The sequence below is a fragment of the Canis aureus genome, chromosome 19 (genome assembly GCF_053574225.1).
Source record: "Canis aureus isolate CA01 chromosome 19, VMU_Caureus_v.1.0, whole genome shotgun sequence".
Lineage (NCBI taxonomy): Eukaryota > Metazoa > Chordata > Mammalia > Carnivora > Canidae > Canis > Canis aureus.
This window is the reverse complement of record NC_135629.1, coordinates 39,762,097-39,785,298: the sequence shown is the minus strand read 5'-3', so window position 1 is coordinate 39,785,298 and position 23,202 is coordinate 39,762,097. Positions and strand designations below refer to the sequence as shown.

At 38.5% G+C, this 23,202-nt stretch overlaps 1 protein-coding gene and 1 pseudogene across 13 annotated transcripts in view; one reads left to right on the top strand and one right to left on the bottom strand.

The window, feature by feature from the left end:
* DOCK3 (dedicator of cytokinesis 3) overlaps positions 1-23,202 on the top strand; it is a 514,642-nt gene that overhangs the window by 73,896 nt on the left and 417,544 nt on the right. For 12 of the 13 annotated variants that reach the window (XM_077858742.1, XM_077858737.1, XM_077858736.1 and 9 more), the window contains one exon: positions 4,086-4,169. In XM_077858742.1, coding sequence (XP_077714868.1) covers positions 4,086-4,169 — 84 coding nt within the window. Of the gene's footprint in view, positions 1-4,085; positions 4,170-23,202 lie in introns of those variants that run through there. The other variant, XM_077858745.1, reaches the window with a different exon arrangement.
* On the bottom strand, positions 22,249-22,981 carry LOC144291259 (cofilin-1 pseudogene; annotated as a pseudogene).

Genomic DNA, 23,202 nt, shown 5'->3' with positions numbered 1-23,202 from the left:
AGATGCTTAACCCCTGAGCTACCCATACATTCCTCCCTGGATTTTCTTTTTCATTTTCTTGAAGGTATCCTTTGCAGCACAAATGTTTTTAAGTCTAATGAAGTTCAATTTATTCTTTCTTTTTTTGTTTATAGTTTTGGTGTCATATATGAGAAAGCACTGACTAAGGTCATAAAGATTTACTCTTATATTTTCTTTAAGAATTTTATAGTTTAGCATTTATATTGTCTTTGATCCATTTTGAGGTAAAATTCCCATATTTTGAATTAGGTGTACAGTTTTGCCTAAAATCTACACTTATGTAACTCATTGTCATACACTATTTCTGTCTTTCCAGAATATTCTTTTTGTGCTACCTAATCATTTTGATTTTATTTATCTTAGATTAATTTAGCCTGTTCTAGATCTTTTTGTAAATAGAACTATGTAGTATGTACACTTTTGCATTTAACTTTTTTTATTCAGCATAATGATTGTGATATTTGTCCAATGTATTACTTGTATCAGTGGATCTTTATTTTTTTATGGCTAAGTGATACTGTATTTTTGAATATGGCATATTTTATCTATACTTATTGATGGCCAGTTGGGTTGTTTCCATTTCTGGGCTATTGTGAATAAAGCTGCTATGAATGTTCTTATAGAAATTATTTGTTTTGAGTTACTCTGATGAGGGGTTTATCACTTTTTTTGCATCTTTTTTCACTGAAATGTAGTTGACACACACTATTACATTAAATTTAGGTGAACAACATAGTGATTCAACAGTTCTGTAGGTTATGCTATGCTCATCACAAGTATAGTTAACCATCTGTCACCATATGACATTATTGTAGTATCATTGACTAACATTCTTAATACTGTACCTTTCATCCATGTGACTTATTCCATAACTAGAAGCATGTACCTTCCACTCCCCTTCACTCATTTTGCCTATTTCACCAATCCCTGGCAGCTATTAGTTCTCTGTATTAATGGGTCTGTTTCTACTTTTTTGGGTCCATTTTATTTTTTAGATTCCACACATAAATAATACGGTATTTGTCTTTTTTTAAAAAAAATATTTTATTTATTCATGAGAGACACACAGAGAGAGAGAGGCAGAGACACAGGCAGAGAGAGAAGCAGGCTCTACGCAGGGAGCCTGATATGGGACTCGATCCCGAGACTCCAGGATCACGCCCCTGCCAAAGGCAGGCGCCAAACCGCTGAGCCACCCAGGGATCCCTGTCTTTTTCTTTTTGACTTATTTCACTTAACATAATACCCTCTAGGTCCATCCATATTGTAATGAATGGGAAGATTTCATTCTTTTTTATAAATCATATTCCATTACACACACACCACATCATCTTTGTCCATTCATCTATCGATGGACACTTAGGTTGCTTCCGTACCTTGGCTATTGTAGATAATGCTACAGTCAACAAAGGAGTGCATATATCTTTTTGTTTTGTTTTGTTTTATGCTAGGAGAGTTACCAGTTTTTTTTAAATTTATTTTTTATTGGTGATCTTTTCTAATTAATATTCTTATTTTCCTTGGGTAAATACCTAGTAGTGGAATTACTGAGTCACATCCCATTTTATTTTAAGTTTTTTTTAGGAGTCTTCATACTGTTTTCTGCAGTGGTTGGACTGATTTACATTCCCATCAACAGTGCGTGAAAGTTTCCTTTTCTCCACATCCTCATCAGCACTTGTTATTTCTTGTCTTTTTGACACTAGCCATTCAAAGAACTGATTTTAGATTATAAGACTTGGTATATAGTAGTATAAGTCCTTCAAGATTGACAAGGCTATTCTTGTTTCTTTGCATTCTTATATAAATTTTGAAATAAAATTATCATTTTCCTAAAAAAAAAGACATGGGATGAAATTTAAAACAATTTTTAATTCTAGTATAATAATATACAGTGTTCTGTTATTTTCAGGTATACAATATAGTGATTTAACTATTCTATACATTACTCAATGCTCATCATGATAAGTGTACTCTTAGTCTCCTACACCTCTTTCACCCATCTCCCATCCATCTCCTCCCCTTTGGCAACCAGCAGTTCTCTGTATTCATGAGTCTCTTCTTTTTTGTTTATCTTTTTTTTCTTTCTTTGTTTTGTTTCCTAAATTCCACATATGATTGAAATTATATGGCATTATCTTTCTGGACTGACTTATCTCATTTAGCATTATACCCTTTGGATCCATCCATGTTGTTACAAATGGCAAGATTTCAATCTTTTTTATGGTTGAGTAATATTCCATTGTGTGTATGTATATATACAGACATACTACATATATACATGCATGTATATACATATACACTACATATTCTTTACTCATCTATGAATTGACAGTTGAGTTGCTTCTATACCTTGGCTATTGTAAATAATGCTGCAATAAATACGGAATTTTGATTGATACTATAGATTTTCTCTTGTACATTTGCTGTTTATTTCATTAATTTTTGTTTATATATATATTTTTTTAATTTATTTTTTATTGGTGTTCTATTTACTAACATACAGAATAACCCCCAGTGCCCGTCACCCATTCACTCCCACCCCCCGCCCTCCTCCCCTTCTACCACCCCTAGTTCGTTTCCCAGAGTTAGCAGTCTTTACGTTCTGTCTCCCTTTCTGATATTTCCCACACATTTCTTCTCCCTTCCCTTATATTCCCTTTCACTATTATTTATATTCCCCAAATGAATGAGAACATATAATGTTTGTCCTTCTCCGACTGACTTATTTCACTCAGCATAATACCCTCCAGTTCCATCCACGTTGAAGCAAATGGTGGGTATTTGTCATTTCTAATAGCTGAGTAATATTCCATTGTATATATAAACCACATCTTCTTTATCCATTCCTCTTTCGTTGGACACCGAGGCTCCTTCCACAGTTTGGCTATCGTGGCCATTGCTGCTAGAAACATCGGGGTGCAGGTGTCCCGGCGTTTCATTGCATTTGTATCTTTGGGGTAAATCCCCAACAGTGCAATTGCTGGGTCGTAGGGCAGGTCTATTTTTAACTCTTTGAGGAACCTCCACACAGTTTTCCAGAGTGGCTGCACCAGTTCACATTCCCTCCAACAGTGTAAGAGGGTTCCCTTTTCTCCGCATCCTCTCCAACATTTGTTGTTTCCTGCCTTGTTAATTTGCCCCATTCTCACTGGTATGAGGTGGTATCTCATTGTGGTTTTGATTTGTATTTCCCTGATGGCAAGTGATGCAGAGCATTTTCTCATGTGCGTGTTGGCCATGTCTATGTCTTCCTCTGTGAGATTTTTCTTCATGTCTTTTGCCCATTTCTTGATTGGATTGTTTGTTTCTTTGGTGTTGAGTTTAATAAGTTCTTTATAGATCTTGGAAACTAGCCCTTTATCTGATATGTCATTTGCAAATATCTTCTCCCATTCTGTAGGCTGTCTTTTAGTTTTGTTGACTGTATCCTTTGCTGTGCAAAAGCTTCTTATCTTGATGAAGTCCCAATAGTTCATTTTTGCTTTTGTTTCTTTTGCCTTCGTGGATTACAGACCAATATCCCTGATGAACATGGATGCAAAAATTTTTGTTTATATTTTTGTTATGGGGACTTTGTTTCTCAAAGTATAATCATCTTTATAATCATAATCAAATATAATATAAAACTGTTTATATTAGATAAGAAGCCTCCAGTGTTAATTTCTTTTTAAATAATTGAAACAGGGGTGGGGGGCCGGTTTTATAAATAAATCTATATATATATGTACATAGGAAAAAAAAATAATTGAAGCATATTTGCCCCAAAAGGACAGGTGAACACAAGTTATGCTGAGGGAAAGAAAGACTCTGCTTACAGAAGCATTTTTATACACATGTGTGGTATGGGGTAATTTTGCTAAAATGTCCTTCAATATACTGAGCTACTTTATATTACTATTCAAAATATAGACTGAATTGAAGGGAGCTTATGTATTTGAAAGATGAATTAGTGAAGAAGGGAAAGTATGTATTTAAGAAAAATTAGTAATTATTTTCTGTGACACTGACCTTGTCTCAGTATTTAAAAATGCTAATTGGTGTGTTTACCTTTGTTTTCCTAGTGATATGCAGCTTTCGAGGATCTGTCCCTCAAGGGTTGGTCTTAGAAATAGGAGAAACAGTTCAGATTCTTGAAAAATGTGAAGGTAAGTATGGACCTATATAGTACACAATTAGTGATAATTTTGGGTAGTATTATATACATTTATTGTGTAATCTTAGATTATAAACAATCATTTTGAAAGCATAATTGACCACATTATGATATATTGTTATAAAATCCTTCCTAATCTATGTTTATCATAAATGTAGGCTATTTTGGTTCTAATCTAATAGCAACAATTAAATAACTCAATGTTGGCCCTCAGAACGTAATTTTTACATACTATGTTAAATGATTAATTTTATAATCAAATAATCTTCCACCCATGCTTAGCTGCATTTGAATAGAATTGAATTGTAATTAGTTCATTTGTGTGTTTCTGTTTGACTGGATGTGATCGGTTATAATTAAAACAAGGCAGTAAATATGCTCAAATGAAGTTTGGCTTGACTATTAGCCTCTTCTGTGATGTATATAGTTATTTCTGCCATAACATCTATGTATTATTGACATAACAATGTAACATAAACATAACATAAAAATGTAACATTTTTCAAAATCATGCACTCAGGGGCACCTGGGTGGCGCAGTTGGTTAAGCATCTGACTATTGGACTCAGCTCAGGTTGTGATCTCAGGGTTGTGGGATTGATCCCTGTGTTGGGCTCTGGGCTCAGCACAGAATCTACTTAAGATTCTTTCTCCCTCACTCTTTGCCCCTCCCCTTCACTCTCTCTCCATCTCTAAAATAAATAAATCTTTAAAAAAAAATCATGCACTCAGATCAACAAGATACATAGGAAAAATTAAGTTAGGGAGAAATCACATAAAATCAGAGTATTGACAAAACCAAAATTGATACCATGGGTATCTGGGCAGCCTAGGCTGGCAGTTCAGCAGGACTAGAAGCCATCTCAAATTATATAACAGAATGGATGTATCTTGTAAGAAGTTACTGTGGCCAAAGATGAATGGATAAAGAAGATGTGGTTTATGTATACAATGGAATATTACTCAGCCATTAGAAACGACAAATACCCACCATTTGCTTCAACGTGGATGGAACTGGAGGGTATTATGCTGAGTGAAATAAGTCAGTCGGAGAAGGACAAAAATTATATGGTCTCATTCATTTGGGGAATATAAAAAATAGTGAAAGGGAATAAAGGGGAAAGGAGAAAAAAATGAGTGGGAGGTATCAGAAAGGGAGACAGAACATGAAAGACTCCTAACTCTGGAAATGAACTAGGGGTGGTGGAAGGGGAGGTGGGGGTGTGTGGGGGTGACTGGGTGACGGGCACTGAGGTGGACACTTGACGGGATGAGCTCTGAGTGTTATTCTATATGTTGGCAAATTGAACACCAATAAAAAAATAAATGTATAAAAATTACATAACAGAATGGAAATGTTGCTATATGAGCATGGGGATAGGGGAGACAATGCCATGTAAATGGAGCTCTGATCCAGTTGCCTACTGTTAAGGTGGATATGGAAGTAAGTATAACCTACCATGACCCAGGAATATGTAAATTTGGGAGTGCACTTTTCTGGAAAGGGAGCTCTTGTGCAGCAGTCATTTAACATTTTCTTAAAACAAATATAAATCAGTACCCTTTCATGATAAAATCTCTAGGCAAAATAATAGAAGGGATTTTTCTTAATCTGGTAAAGGATGTCTAATAAAAAGTCTATAGCAAATACCATTATTCATTTATAAAATATTGAAAGATTTCTCATTGAGATCTGAAAATGAGACAAGGAGACTTGGTATCATTGTATATGTTGAACATTATACTGGCAGTACCAGCTAGTGTGGTAAGAAAAATAAGATACGTAAAGAATGGAGAGATAAGATTGAAACTATCATTTGTACATGATTGTGTATATGAACATCCAATAGTTTCTGTTAAAAAAACTCTGGGGATAAATATGGGAACTTAAAAATATGATGGGTACAATATCAATATATTAAATATACATTATTTTATATCTATTTGCAACTAAGTACTAGAAAAAGAATTAAAGAAATAAGGTTATTTATATAGTATCACAAACATCAAATGCCTAGAAGTAAATCTAATAAAAAATGCAAGACATCTACATTAAAAGCTACAAAAACATTGTTGATAGAAATTAAGGAAAATCTAAATAAGTGGAAACATATACCATATTTAGATTGACAGACTTACTGTCATAAAGATGTCAGTTCTTCCCAGATTGATCTTTGTTTAATACAATCCCAACAAAATCCATCAGGTTTTTTCTTTTTTTTCCTATGGATATTGAACAGCCGATTCCATCATTCGTTTGAAAATGCAAAAGGTAACAAATAGCCAACACAATCATGAAGAAGTCAAGAAAGTGAAAGGTTTATACAACCAGATATGAAGACTTATTATAAATGAAGACATTGTGGTTTTGGGGCAAAGACAGAATAAATGAAACAGAATAGAGGGGCCAGAAACATACCATCATGTATATCATCATCAGTGATACATGAAAAAAGTGAAAGTTGCAGTGCACTGGGGAAATGATATCCTTTGCAAGAGATGATACGGGACCACCTGGAATAAAAAATGATAGCACATTGAGTAAGTGTTATTGTGTCAATATCGAAAGCAATGAATTGTGATCTCTACCTCATAGCATTTGTCCCAAACACCATTTTAAGATGGATGGTAGACCTAAATGTGAAATGTAAAACCATAATGTACCTTGAAGGAGATATAGGAAAATACTCTTCTTGACCTTTTCAATTTTGCTTTTCAAAAGACATCATGAAGGAGAGAAAAAAGGCAAGTCACGGCGAGAGAGATGTTTCACAAAGGACTTGTATTTAAAGTATCTAAACTATTACAAATCAAAAATAAGATATTCCAATAGAAACGAGCAGAAGGCTTGATTAGGCTCCTCACAAAACATATTCCAGTGGCTCATAAACATTTGGAAAGGTGATGGGACACCTGGGTGGCTCAGCGGTTGAGGTCTGCCTTTGGCTCAGGCCGTGATCCTGGGTCGGGGGATGGAGTCCCTTATCCGGCTCCCTTGGAGAGCCTGCTTCTCCCTCTGCCTGTGTCTCTGCCTCTCTCTCTCTGTGTTTCTCATGAATAAATAAATAAAATCTTAAAAAAAAAAAGTTTGGAAAGGTATTTAATTTCATTCAGCAGGGAAATACAAATTAAAACCACAATGAGATACCACAACACAGCCACTGGAATGACTAAAATTCAAAACTTTGGCAATACTAAACTGCTGGTAAGGTGTAGAACAACTGTTACTTTCATACACTGCTGGTGGGAGAGGAAATGGGGTAACCAGTTTGGAAAAGTATTTGGCATTATTAACTAAAGTTGAATGTACATATACCTGATGATCTAACATATCTATTCATAGGTATAAATCCAACAGCAAAATACATGTATAAGATGTTAGTGATCACTTTATTCATAATTGTTGCAAACCAACCTGGAAAAAATATATGTTCATCAACAGCAGGATGGTATATTCATACAATTGAATGTGACACAAAAAGGAAGTGAATGAATTATTACGTACAGCATTACAGATGAGTCTCACAGATACACTCTTTTTTTTTCAATAAATTTATTTTTTATTGGTGTTCAATTTGTCAACATACAGAATAACACCCAGTACTCATCTTGTCAAGTGCCCACCTCAGTGCCCACCACCTAGTCACCCCCACACCCCGCCCACCTCCCCTTCCACCACCCCTAGTTTGTTTCCCAGAGTTAGGAGTCTTTCATGTTCTGTCTCCCTTTCTGATATTTCCCACTTACTTTTTCTCCTTTCCCCTTTACTCCCTTTCACTATTTTTTATATTCCCCAAATGAATGAGACCATATAATTTTTGTCCTCCTCCGATTGACTTCACTCAGCATAATACCCTCCAGTTCCATCCACGTTGAAGCAAATGGTGGGTATTTGTCGTTTCTAATGGCTGAGTAATATTCCATTGTATACATAAACCACATCTTCTTTATCCATTCATCTTTCGATGGACACCAAGGCTCCTTCCACAGTTTCACAGATACACTCTTGATTGAAGTCAGATGTAAGTGTTCGTGCCGTTATGGTCCTGTACACATAAAGTACTGAATCAGGTAAAACTAATATAGCTGGTGATATTTGTCGGAATATTGAAATAACCACCCTTATATCTGGCTTCTTTTGCTACAGTTATATTTGTGATATTGTTATTTGTAGTAGCAATCCATTTTCCTTTCTGTATCACTTTCAATTTAAGAGTGTGTGCATGTTAATGACTGAAAGAGACAGGAGTGGCATTTGGGATGCTGCTATTATTTTACTTATCTGAGTGGTGGACATACAGTTGTATATTCTTTGCAAGTTTACTTAGCTGTAGACTAATGATTTTCACATTTATGAATGTTACATACCAGTAAAAAATTTAAAAAATAAAAGGACTTGGTAAATTTTATGAGAAGTATAAAGATGCAACAACATGGTTATATCTAAAAATACATTGAACAAATGAACCAGATATGAAAAATTACATTCTCTATGATTCAACTTATATGAAATTCAAGAACAAGCAATACTATAAATCTGTGATGATAGAATAGTGGTTGCCTAGGAGAGTATTGACTGGAAAGAGGCATGAAGGAACTTTCAGGATGATTGAAGAGTTCCGTGTCTTGATGAAATCTGGGTTATGTGTGTATTACACTTGTTAAAGCTTATAGAATGGTACATTCACAGTCTGTGCATGATATTGTATGTAAATTATGCATCAATGAAATGGATTAATGAAAAACCAAGTTACAAACTGGAATTTTTTGCGATATAAATGACAAGGATAATATAAAAGAACTCATGTAAACCAATGCTAATAAATAACAAGTGAATAGAAAAATGAACAAAAATATGACTATGGACTCCATAGAAATGCTCAGTCTTGTCAACAAAGAATAGCAAGCTACAATCAGAGTGATGAACAAGTCTATACATACTAGTTTGAGAATAAAATTAGTCTGATCTATCCAGATGTTGACCCAGATATTTTTCAGTGGGAATTCTTATATGGAGGATAATGGGGATATCTTGTGATGTTAGATGTGCATATCCTATGATTTAGCATTTAAATGGCTAAGTGTATACCTTAAAGAAGTGTTTTTAAAGCTATCCTCATCAAATCATTAGTGGATTACAAATTTCATTTAGTGCTCACTATCAACATTAATAAAAAATATCAGGAATATTTTGCTATATCAGTTATGATCTATTTACAGTAATAATTTGAATAGGGAATATTTAATATAAATGTTAACTGGTAAAAAGTAATTACTAAAAGGGGTAAAAAAACATTAAAAATTTATAGAAGTAACAGGTGCCAAAGTCAGTGACTACTGAGGAAAAGTCAGTAAGCAAGGAATTAATTTAAAAGAACACTCTCCTGTCTCAAGGCAAAGATTCAGATCCTTTTGGAAAGGCCATGGCTGCCATAGGAACATGTGGCCTGTCAGTGGTCAAGAAACTTGCCGGAGGGCATGGGTTAGAGCTGGCCAATAGCAACAACCTGCTGGGTAGCAGTAAAACTTATGGAATGGTATGAGTGAGCCAGAGCTGGTCCATAAGTGCAGTTCCTCAGATGCCAGAGCCTAAGAGCCATAGCTTGTCTGTGGAGGTGGCTGAGATAAGCACTGCTGGGCCTCCAACATGCCGGTCATCTGGCTAGGGTGCTGACAATAAAAGAGTGCACTGGAACCAAGAAGGGAAACTCCTTTCTGCTATGGGCTTGCCGTGTCACATGAGTACTCTATTGACAAAGCCTAATGTGGGTGAGTTTGCAAAGAAGAAATGTTGATAGGCTCTATATTAGTCTAGGATTGCCAGAAAAACCAGTAGGAGATATATAAGCATATGTATAAATTTATTACAAGGAATTGGTTTGTATGGTTATAGAGGCTAAGAAGTCCCAGGATCTAGAGTTGGCAGGCTACAGACTTAAGTGAACCAATGTTCTAGTCAGAGTCAGAAGGCCTGAGAACCAGGAGAGCTGATGGTGTAAGTTTCAGTTGGAGTACAAACCTGAAGGCAGGAGGAGGCCAGTGTCCTAGCTTGAAAACGGGCAAAGAAAGTGAAATCTCTCTTATTCCACCTATTTGTAGTATTTAAGCCTTCAGTAAATTGGATGAGATGAGCCTCACTCATATTGGGGAAGACAATCTGTTTTATTACTCAGTTTTCCAATAAAAAATGTCAATATGATCCAGAAACTCTCATATACACACCCAGAATAATATTTAACAGTGTCTGGGCACGCAGGTAGTGCAGCCAGAGTAACACATAGGATTAACCATCATAGAACTTATTCCAGAATTAAAAAGCAGGATAGACAAGGGTAGATTGGTCCTGAGGGGTAGTCAATTGGTAGGTGGCATAATTGCATGTAGCATCATAGATTTTTTTCTTTGTGAGATTTGCTTCAATTTCATGTGTATGGGATTATGATACAAAATCTATTTCTAAATCTAGGCCATGGTAGGAAATATTTGAATGTATTAGTCTGGAGAAACTTCTGCAAATGTGCATATGAAGACACCTACAGCATTGTGTGTAGGAGCAAAAAATTGATAACATCCTAAATGTCTACCAAAGAAAATAAATTTTGGGATCTAACATATAGCATGATGATTATAGTTAATAATTCTGTAATATATATTTTAAAGTTGCTAAGAGTAGATCTCAAACATCGCTACAAAAGGAAATGCTAATTATGTAACTTGATGGAAGGGTTAGCTAGCTGCTCTATGGAGGTAATAATTTTCCAGTATATATGTGTATCAAATCAAAGTGTATCAAAGGTGTAATGTTGTACACCTTAAACTTACACAGTTATATGTTAATTACAGCTCAGTAAAGCTGGAAAAATGTAAAAAAAAAAAGGCAATAAAATAATAAAGAAAACAACATGAAAAATAACTTGTTTATATTTCTATTTCTTAATTTTTTCAAATTTTTAAAAAAGATTATTTATTTGAGAGAGACAAAGCAAGAGCACAAGCAGTGGGGAGGGTCAGAGAGAGGGAGAAGCAGACTTCCCATAGAGCAGGAAGTCTGATGCATGCATGGCTCAATCCCAGGGTCCTGGGGTCATGACCTGAGCCAGAAGCAGATGTTTAGCCGACTGAGCCACCCAGACGCCCCTAATTTTTTCCATTTTATTCTTATGTATTTACTCTGCAGTGGAAGATAAGATTTTAGCCCTGTTCTCCTTTCCCATCCCAAACATATACAAACATGCTTCTTACATTCTTCCAATATACTTATCATCCTGTTAGTTAAATTAGTATTTGTTTTTTTTTTTTTTAATTTTTATTTATTTATGATAGTCACACAGAGAGAGCAAGAGAGGCAGAGACACAGGCAGAGGGAGAAGCAGGCTCCATGCACCGGGAGCCCGATGTGGGATTCGATCCTGGGTCTCTAGGATTGCGCCCTGGGCCAAAGGCAGGCGCTAAACCGCTGCGCCACCCAGGGATCCCTAGTATTTGTTTTTATTACTATGATTAATTCATGGCTGATATATATATAGTATATTATCACTGTATCTTGTATTACTATTTGGTTTCTAGAATTAATATTTGACATATATATTTAACAAGTATATAATTTAAATAAATAAATAAATAAAATACACACACACACACACACACACACACACATATCACCTTTTCTTTATCCATTCATCCACTGATAGACACTTAGGTTTCTTTGTCTTAGCTGTTGTGAATAATGCTACAATGAACAATGGAAAAAAGAATCTAGTTTTAAGTTTTTGAGGAACTTCCATACTGTTTTCTGTAGTAGCTGTACCAATTTACATTTCCATTAACAGTGCACCAGGGTTTCCTTTTCTCTACATCCTTGTCAGCATTTGTTATCTCTTGTATTTTTGATGATAGTGATCCTAACAGATGAGAGGTAATATCTCATTGTGTTTTGGCTTAGAATTTAAATTTAGAATTTTGATTTAGAAGTTATTTTGTGAGAGCAGTCAGGTGGCCTCAGACTTGATTTTGGTTGGTTAGTTAACATCATTTTCCCTGTCATAAATAATACCAGATTCTAATTGTTTCAAGAGCCAATTCAAGCAGGTACTCTGTCTTTATTACATTCCCTCCAAGCCAGGAATTCCACTTAAATTCACTTGCTGGGCTCATGTTTATAAATGACAGTGTGTAGTAAAATTCTCTGGCTTCCTTAGAGAATACTTCCCGAGATAGTATTTATTGCTTATGACATATGCTTTGTGCTGGAAGACTCATGTCACTTATCCCCATTGTGTCTGTTTGCTGATTTGTTACCCGTATAGCTCTCCAAAGCCATCTTATTCATACCTTGTTTTACTGTCTAGATTCATGATCCATAGGGTGCTTTGACTTTGGGTCTTGTAGGTATTCCTACTATGGGTTTCTCACTCAATTCCTTCTTCCATTTTACTTTGAACATTTCTGTCTTCTGTCCCCTTTCTTATTGTCTTAGTCTGATTTGACTTATCTGCCTATTCCTGTGCTGTCCTTAGTCCTAAAGTTGATGCTGGCTTTTCTGTAAGAAAATTTCCACTACCAAGCTGGAGAGTGTACATCTGATTTTTTTCTTAAATTATATTATAGATACGATTATATATATATAATATATATTTAATAACAGGTTTCTTTTTTAAAGTGGTGTGAAAAAGCAACTTGTAAAAAAAGTTTAAAAATAATCTTTTATTCCAAGGGATCTAAGTAATGTAAATATTTATTAATTCTTTAGTTTCTCTGTGATTAGAATGAATCCAAATGTACAATAGTTATTTTGTTTGCAGAGGGAGAAAAGAAATAATTAATTCAGTATTCATGTTGCTCAAGGTGAATCTATCAGTGAATAGGCAAGGTGAGCCAGTATAAGTCATCTAGAAATCTCCTGATTTCCTCTTCTAATTTTTGATTCATGCATATTCCAACCAGTAAGACTATTTTGTATCAACTTTTCATTTGCTTAATATTTGGTTTTCCTTTACTTTTTTTTTTAAAACTTATCACCCATTTCCTTTTTTTTATTTTTTATTTTTTATTTATTTATGATAGTCACACACACAGAGAGAGAGAGAGGCAGAGACATAGGCAGAGGGAGAAGCAGGCTCCATACACCAGGAGCCTGACGTGGGATTCGATCCCGGGTCTCCAGGATCGTGCCCTGGGCCAAAGGCAGGCGCTAAACTGCTGTGCCACCCAGGGATCCCCCTTTTCTTTTTTTTTTTTTTTTAAAGATTTTATTTATTCATGAGGGATAGAGAGACAGACAGACAGACATAGGCAGAGGGAGAAGCAGGCTCCGTGCAGGGAGCCCAACGTGGAACTCCATCCCGGGTCTCCAGGATCATGCCTGGACTGAAGGCGGCGCTAAACTGCTGAGCCACCTGGGCTGCCCCTCGTTTTCCTTTTCTTATCTTGCCTTTCTATAATATTCAGACTAAGAGTCAGTATCAGCATCTGCAAACCAGTGTAAACTTTGATATATATATATCTATATATATCTATATATCTATATCTATATCTATATCTATAGAAATGAAAGAAGGTATTGTTGAAAAATTATGTAATAAATAAAGAGACTCCAAGTTTAGGTACCATCTTTATTAGTTTCTATTGTACTTTTTTGGATTAGTATTTGCTTCCACTTTCTAATGGCATTTAAAAACTTAAGCTTTTAAATACTAACCCTTTATCTATAATGTCATTTGCAAATATCTTTGCCCATTCCGTAGGTTGCCTTTTAGTTTTGTTGATTGTTTCCTACACTGTGCAGAATGATGAAGTTCTAACAGTTCATTTTTGCTTTTGTTTCCCTTGCCTCCAGAGATGTGTCTAGTAAGAAGTTGCTAGGCCTAGGTCAGAGAGGTTGCTGCCTGTGTTCTCATCTAGGATTTTGATGGCTTCTTGTCTCACATTTAAGTCTTTCATCCATTTTGAATTTATTTTGTGTATGGTATAAGAAAGTGGTCCAGTTTCATTCTTCTACATGTTGCTGTCCACATAACACACTCAACACTCCCCAAAATAAATAATCCAGTTAAGAAATGGACACAAATAGACATTTTTCCAAAGAAGATATACAGAAGACTAAAAGACACATGAAAAGATGTTCAGCATCACTCATCATTAGGGAAATACAAATCAAAACTATACTGAGATGCTACCTCACACTCATCAGAATGGCTAAAATTAGCAAGTCAGGAAATAAAAGATGTTGGTGAGGATGTGGAGAAATGTAAATCCTCTTAAATTGTTGGTGGGAATGCCAACTGGTGTAGCCATTTTGGAAAATATGGAGGTTCCTCAAAAAGTTAAAAACAGAACTACCGGACACCTGGGGAGCTCAGCAGTTGAGCATCTGCCTTCGGCTCAGGTCATGATCCTGGGATCCTGGGATCGAGTCCCACATCAGGCTCCCTGCTTCTCCGTCTGCCTATGTCTCTGCCTCTCTCTGTGTGTCTCTCATGAATAAATAAATACAATCTTTGAAAAAAAAAAGACAAAAACAAAAAGGAGGAATAACATTTTTGGTGAAGCTATTGAAATAAAATGTTTATCTTTTAAAAACAAAACAAAACAAAAACAGAACTACCTATGACCCAGCAATTGCACTACTAGGTATTTACCCAAAGGATACAAATACACTTATTTGAAGGGGCACATGCACCCCAATGTTTATTTTTTTTTATTTTTATTTATTTTTATTTTTTATTGGTGTTCAATTTACTAACATACAGAATAACACCCAGTGGCCGTCACCCATTCTCTCCCACCCCCCACCCTCCTCCCCTTCTACCACCCCTAGTTCGTTTCCCAGAGTTAGCAGTCTTTACGTTCTGTCTCCCTTTCTGATATTTCCCACGCATTTCTTCCCCGTTCCCTTATTTTCCCTTTCACTATTATTTATATTCCCCAAATGAATGAGAACATATAATGTTTGTCCTTCTCCGACTGACTTACTTCACTCAGCATAATACCCTCCAGGTCCATCCACGTTGAAGCAAATGGTGGGTATTTGTCATTTCTAATAGCTGAGTAATATTCCATTGTATACATAAACCACATCTTCTTTATCCATTCCTCTTTCGTTGGACACCGAGGCTCCTTCCACAGTTTGGCTATCGTGGCCATTGCTGCTAGAAACATCGGGGTGCAGGTGTCCCGGCGTTTCATTGCATTTGTATCTTTGGGGTAAATCCCCAACAGTGCAATTGCTGGGTCGTAGGGCAGGTCTATTTTTAACTCTTTGAGGAACCTCCACACAGTTTTCCAGAGTGGCTGCACCAGTTCACATTCCCTCCAACAGTGTAAGAGGGTTCCCTTTTCTCCGCATCCTCTCCAACATTTGTTGTTTCCTGCCTTGTTAATTTTCCCCATTCTCACTGGTGTGAGGTGGTATCTCATTGTAGTTTTGATTTGTATTTCCCTGATGGCAAGTGATGCAGAGCATTTTCTCATATGCATGTTAGCCATGTCTATGTCTTCCTCTGTGAGATTTCTGTCCATGTCTTTTGCCCATTTCATGATTGGATTGTTTGTTTCTTTGGTGTTGAGTTTAATAAGTTCTTTATAGATCTTGGAAACTAGCCCTTTATCTGATATGTCATTTGCAAATATCTTCTCCCATTCTGTAGGTTGTCTTTGAGTTTTGTTGACTGTATCCTTTGCTGTGCAAAAGCTTCTTATCTTGAAGAAGTCCCAATAGTTCATTTTTGCTTTTGTTTCTTTTGCCTTCGTGGATGTATCTTGCAAGAAGTTACTGTGGCCGAGTTCAAAAAGGGTGTTGCCTGTGTTCTTCTCTAGGATTTTGATGGAATCTTGTCTCACATTTAGATCTTTCATCCATTTTGAGTTTATCTTTGTGTATGGTGAAAGAGAGTGGTCTAGTTTCATTCTTCTGCATGTGGATGTCCAATTTTCCCAGCACCATTTATTGAAGAGACTGTCTTTCTTCCAATGGATAGTCTTTCCTCCTTTATCGAATATTAGTTGCCCATAAAGTTCAGGGTCCACTTCTGGATTCTCTATTCTGTTCCACTGATCTATGTGTCTGTTTTTGTGCCAGTACCACACTGTCTTGATGACCACAGCTTTGTAGTACAACCTGAAATCTGGCATTGTGATGCCCCCAGATATGGTTTTCTTTTTTAAAATTCCCCTGGCTATTCGGGGTCTTTTCTGATTCCACACAAATCTTAAAATAATTTGTTCTAACTCTCTGAAGAAAGTCCATGGTATTTTGATAGGGATTGCATTAAACGTGTATATTGCCCTGGGTAACATTGACATTTTCACAATATTAATTCTGCCAATCCATGAGCATGGAATATTTTTCCATCTCTTTGTGTCTTCCTCAATTTCTTTCAGAAGTGTTCTATAGTTTTGAGGGTATAGATCCTTTACATCTTTGGTTAGGTTTATTCCTAGGTATCTTATGCTTTTGGGTGCAATTGTAAATGGGATTGACTCCTTAATTTCTCTTTCTTCAGTCTCATTGTTAGTGTATAGAAATGCCACTGACTTCTGGGCATTGATTTTGTATCCTGCCACGCTACCGAATTGCTGTATGAGTTCTAGCAATCTTGGGGTGGAGACTTTTGGGTTTTCTATGTAGAGTATCATGTCATCGGCGAAGAGGGAGAGTTTGACTTCTTCTTTGCCAATTTGAATGCCTTTAATGTCTTTTTGTTGTCTGATTGCTGAGGCTAGGACTTCCAGTATTATGTTGAATAGCAGTGGTGAGAGTGGACATCCCTGTCTTGTTCCTGATCTTAGGGGAAAGGCTCCCAGTGCTTCCCCATTGAGAATGATATTTGCTGTGGGCTTTTCATAGATGGCTTTTAAGATGTCGAGGAATGTTCCCTCTATCCCTACACTCTGAAGAGTTTTGATCAGGAATGGATGCTGTATTTTGTCAAATGCTTTCTCTGCATCCAATGAGAGGATCATATGGTTCTTGGTTTTTCTCTTGCTGATATGATGAATCACATTGATTGTTTTACGGGTGTTGAACCAGCCTTGTGTCCCAGGGATAAATCCTACTTGGTCATGGTGAATAATTTTCTTAATGTACTGTTGGATCCTATTGGCCAGTATCTTGTTGAGAATTTTTGCATCCATGTTCATCAGGGATATTGGTCTGTAATTCTCCTTTTTGGCGGGGTCTTTGTCTGGCTTTGGAATTAAGGTGATGCTGGTTTCATAGAACGAATTTGGAAGTACTCCATCTCTTTCTATCTTTCCAAACAGCTTTAGGAGAATAGGTATGATTTCTTCTTTAAACGTTTGATAAAATTCCCCTGGGAAGCCATCTGGCCCTGGACTCTTGTGTCTTGGGAGGTTTTTGATGACTGCTTCAATTTCCTCCCTGGTTATTGGCCTGTTCAGGTTTTCTATTTCTTCCTGTTCCAGTTTTGGTAGTTTGTGGCTTTCCAGGAATGCGTCCATTTCTTCTAGATTGCCTAATTTATTGGCGTATAGCTGTTCATAATATGTTTTTAAAATCGTTTGTATTTCCTTGGTGTTGGTAGTGATCTCTCCTTTCTCATTCATGATTTTATTAATTTGAGTCTTCTCTCTCTTCTTTTTAATAAGGCTGGCTAATGGTTTATCTATCTTATTGATTCTTTCAAAGAACCAACTCCTGGTTCTGTTGATCTGTTCCACAGTTCTTCTGGTCTCGATTTCGTTGAGTTCTGCTCGAATCTTTATTAACTCCCTTCTTCTCTTGGGTGTAGGATCTATTTGCTGTTTTTTCTCTAGCTCATTTATGTGTAAGGTTAGCTTTTGTATTTGAGTTCTTTCCAGTTTTTGAATGGATGCTTGTATTGCGATGTATTTCCCCCTTAGGACTGCTTTTGCTGCATCCCAAAGATTTTGAACGGTTGTATCTTCATTCTCATTAGTTTCCATGAATCTTTTTAATTCTTCCTTAATTTCCTGGTTGACCCTTTTATCTTTTAGCAGGATGGTCCTTAACCTCCACGTGTTTGAGGTCCTTCCAAACTTCTTGTTGTGATTTAGTTCTAATTTCAAGGCATTATGGTCCGAGAATATGCAGGGGACAATCCCAATCTTTTGGTATCGGTTCAGACCCGATTTGTGACCCAATATGTGGTCTATTCTGGAGAAAGTTCCATGTGCGCTTGAGAAGAATGTGTATTCAGTTGAGTTTGGATGTAAAGTTCTGTAGATATCTGTGAAATCCATCTGGTCCAGTGTATCATTTAAAGCTCTCGTTTCTTTGGAGATGTTTTGCTTAGAAGACCTATCGAGTATAGAAAGAGCTAGATTGAAGTCACCAAGTATAAGTGTATTATTATCTAAGTATTTCTTCACTTTGGTTAATAATTGATTTATATATTTGGCAGCTCCCACATTCGGAGCATATATATTGAGGATTGTTAAGTCCTCTTGTTGAATAGATCCTTTAAGTATGATATAGTGTCCCTCTTCATCTCTCACTACAGTCTTTGGGGTAAATTTTAGTTTATCTGATATAAGGATGGCTACCCCTGCTTTCTTTTGAGGACCATTCGAATGGTAAATGGTTCTCCAACCTTTTATTTTCAGGCTGTAGGTGTCCTTCTGTCTAAAATGAGTCTCTTGTAGACAGCAAATAGATGGGTCCTGCTTTTTTATCCAGTCTGAAACCCTGCGCCTTTTGATGGGGTCATTAAGCCCGTTCACATTCAGAGTTACTATTGAGAGATATGAGTTTAGTGTCATCATGATATCTATTCAGTCCTTGTTTTTGTGGAATGTTCCACTGAACTTCTTCTTAAAGGGGAATTTTAAGAGTCCCCCTTAAAATTTCTTGCAGAGCTGGTTTGGAGGTCACATATTCTTTTAGTTGCTGCCTGTCTTGGAAGCTCTTTATCTCTCCTTCCATTTTGAATGAGAGCCTTGCTGGATAAAGTATTCTTGGTTGCATGTTCTTCTCATTTAGGACCCTGAATATATCCTGCCAGCCCTTTCTGGCCTGCCAGGTCTCTGTGGAGAGGTCTGCTGTTACCCTAATACTCCTCCCCATAAAAGTCAGGGATTTCTTGTCTCTTGCTGCTTTAAGGATCTTCTCTTTATCTTTGGAATTTGCAAGCTTCACAATTAAATGTCGAGGTGTTGAACGGTTTTTATTGATTTTAGGGGGGGATCTCTCTATTTCCTGGATCTGAATGCCTGTTTCCCTTCCCAGATTAGGAAAGTTTTCAGCTAGAATTTGTTCAAGTACATATTCTGGCCCTCTGTCCCTTTCGGCGCCCTCGGGAACCCCAATTAAACGTAGGTTTTTCTTCCTCAGGCTGTCGTTTATTTCTCTTAATCTATCTTCATGGTCTTTTAATTGTTTGTCTCTTTTTTCCTCAGTTTCCCTCTTTGCTATCAACTTGTCTTCTAGGTCACTCACTCGTTCTTCCACCTCGTTAACCCTCGTCGTTAGGACTTCTAGTTTGGATTGCATCTCATTCAATTGATTTTTAATTTCTGCCTGATTAGCTCTAAATTCTGCAGTCATGAAGTCTCTTGAGTCCTTTATACTTTTTTCTAGAGCCACCAGTGGCTGTATAATAGTGCTTCTGAATTGGCTTTCTGACATTGAATTGTAATCCAGATTTTGTAACTCTGTGGGAGAGAGGACTGTTTCTGATTCTTTCTTTTGAGGTGAGGTTTTCCTTCTAGTCATTTTGCTCAGTGCAGAGTGGCCAAAAGCAAGTTGTATTGGGAAAAAGAGAAAAAGAGAGGAGAGAAAGAAGGAAAGAAAAGAGAAAGAAAAAAAAAGGGAAGAAAAAGAAAAAAAAAAACGAAAAAAAAAAAGGGAAGAAAAAGAGAAAGAAAAAGAAAGGAGAAAAAAAGGGGGTGGGGGAAGGAAACAAATCAAAAAGCAAAATAAAACAAAAACAAAAACAAAAACAAAAAGAAGAACCACCGGGGAGTATCTTCTGATTCTGTGTTCTTTAAGTCCCTTGGCTTCTCCTGGAAGTTGTCCGTCTAGCTGGTGTTCTGGGGGAGGGGCCTGTTGTGCTGATTTTCTGGTGTTAGCAGTTGGGGGAGCTGCTGTGCCCCTGCCTGGTGCAGGGCTCGGTGGGGGTTGTTTACCCCGTGAGGCCGCAGGAGGAACAGCCCCAGTGGCGGGGCAGCTCTGGAGCCCTGGATTCAGCTCCGGCAGGAACTCCGTCTGCAGGGCCTGGAGGCTCCGGGGCGGGGCCGCTGATCTGCTCAGCTGGGGCAGGAGCGTCCTCGCTGTCCTGGGCCCTCCCGGCCTCTGCCTGTCCCGGGGGAGGCCGGATCCTGGGCTGTGTCCCGGCGCCCTGTGCTCCGGGGCCTGCGCTGGTGGATTCGCGCTCCCGGGCCGCGCAGCCCCCTCCGCGGAGCCGCCGCCGGAGCCCCTCCGAGCTGCTCCTGGAACCGCGCAGCCCCCTCCGCACGGAGCCTCTTCCTCTGCCCGAGCCCCTCCGAGCTGCTCCCGGGGCCGCGCAGCCCCCTCTGCACGGAGCCTCTTCCTCTGCCCGAGCCCCTCCGAGCTGCTCCGGGTCCCGCCGTGCGCGCTGCAGCCCTTAGGGAGCTCGGCGCACTCTCCTGGGCGCGGAGTTGCTGTTACTGTCCCGGGGAGCCCGAGGGCACCCCCTCCCTCCTGGGTCCTGCTCCAACTCCCCGCGAGCCCCTTTCCCCCGGGAAGGTCGGTGCAGCTCCTGCGTCTCCGGGACGGGGCTCTCCTGTCCTGGGGACACTCGCCCCGGCCTCAGCCCGGCTCCTCGCGGGGCCCCTCCCCCTTGGAGGCCTTTGTTCCTTTATTTCTTTTTCCCCAGTCTTCCTACCTTGATAGATGCGCGAACTCTTCTCACTGTAGCATTCCAGCTGGTCTCTCTTTAAATCTCAGGCCGATTTCATAGATTTTTCAGGATAATTTGAAGGTTTTCTAGGTAGTTTGGTGGAGACAGGTGATTTGGAGACCCTACTCTTCCGCCATCTTGCTCCTCCCCCTCCCACCCCAATGTTTATAGCAACATTATCAACAATAGCCAAAATATGGGAAGAGCCCAAATGTCCATCAACTGATGAATAAAGATGTGATATCTGTATAAAATCAAATATTACTCAGCCATCAAAAAGAATGAAATCTTGCCATTTGTAATGATGCGGATGGAGTTAGAGAATATAATGCTAAGAGAAATAAGTCAGAGAAAGGTTCACTCAAATGTGGAATTTAAGAAACAAAACAAAGAACAAAGGGGAAAGAAGGAAAAAAAAGAAGGAGGCAAATCATAAGAGATTCTTAACTATAGAGAACAAACTGAGGGTTGCTGGAGGGGAGGTGGGCAGGGGAATGGGGTAAATGGTGATGGGTATTAAAGAGGGCACTTGTGATGAGCTCTGGATATTATATGTAAATATTAAATCACTAAATTCTACTTCGAAACCAAAATTACATTATATGTTAACTAGAATTTATTTTATTTATTTATTTATTTATTTATTTATTTATTTATTTATTTATTTTGTGTGTGTTGTTGGTTTTTTTTAATTGAAGGTCCCTTACTGGTCCTGTTTCCATGAGTGCCAAGACAGGGGAAAAGGGGAGGGGAACCAGGTGGCGCAAGGAAGGGTCATCTCCACAACATTCCATTTATAAACAGAACTAAACAGACAAGCACAGAGTCACTATTGCGGTTAGAAGTTGGCAGCGGGATCCCTGGGTGGCGCAGCGGTTTAGCGCCTGCCTTTGGCCCAGGGCGCGATCCTGGAGACCCGGGATCGAATCCCACATCGGGCTCCTGGTGCATGGAGCTTGCTTCTCCCTCTATGTCTCTGCCTCTCTCTCTCTCTCTCTCTCTCTGTGACTATCATAAATAAATAAAAATTAAAAAAAAAAAGTTGGCAGCATGGGAAAAGGGAGAAACAGGTGAGGAGCTGGGGCGTCGTTAAAAAATAATACAGCCCCCCCCCCCAAACTGGGGTGCCTGGGGGGAACTTGGTCTGCTTCAACCCAAAAGGAATCAGAAGATCAAAAATTGTTTGGGAAAGCCAGAACCGTCAGGGATAGAGGGAGGAGGAAGGTCCAGAGGGTGAGGGGGCTGTTTGGCAACTGGGGTGAAGAGATTGCCCTCCCCCTGCTGGGATCCCCCCAGCCCCTCTGGTCTGGCAGGAAGGGGGCAGCCTGCAACCCCCATGGGCAGGTCTGGGGCTGCCAGATGCTCCAGGCAGGGGGCTGGAGGGGGCTCACAAAGGCTTGCCCTCCAGAGAGATGATGGCACTGCCCCCCCCAGTTTCTCTGCCAGGGTGCAGCGGTCCTTGACCTCCTTGTAGCAGTTTGCTTGTAACTCATGCTTGATCCCGGTCAGCTTTTTCTTGATGGCATCCTTGGAGCTGACATAAATCATTTTGCTCTTAAGGGGTGCAGACTCAGGTGCCCAGAAGATAAACACCAGGTCCTCCTTCTTGCTCTCATAGGTTGCATCATAGAGGGCATAGTGGCAGTCCTTGTCTGGTAGCATCTTGACAAAGGTGGTGTAGGGGTCGTCTACAGTCTGGCCCACGTCACCTACCAGGATCTCCTTGCCCTCCTCGAGGATGATGTTCTTCTTGTCCTCGCTCAGGCAGAAAAGAACTGCCTTCTTGCGCTTCTTCACCTCCTCTGGTGTTGAAGACTTACGCACCTTCATGTCATTGAACACTTCTGACAGCATCAGAAACCGCCACGCCAGAGGCCATGTTTCCGGAAGCGAAAGGGAGATAGCAAAACGGGTCAGAAGAGATGAGAGCCGCTGCAGCTGCCGCCAGGATCCAACTGAACCTGTTAACTAGAATTTAAATAAAAACTTGAAAAAAATAAAAACTTTAAGTTTTAAAGAAATTTTATGGATAAGAAAATTTGCATCTTTCTGATAAGTCTCCTTGTGACTATAAAGACTATTTCTGTTCACTTTAAGAAATGATTTATGTATGATTTATGTATTTGTCACAGAATTTCAAATCACGGTACTTAGTGTACGTTTATATAATATAACTCTGAACTCTTAA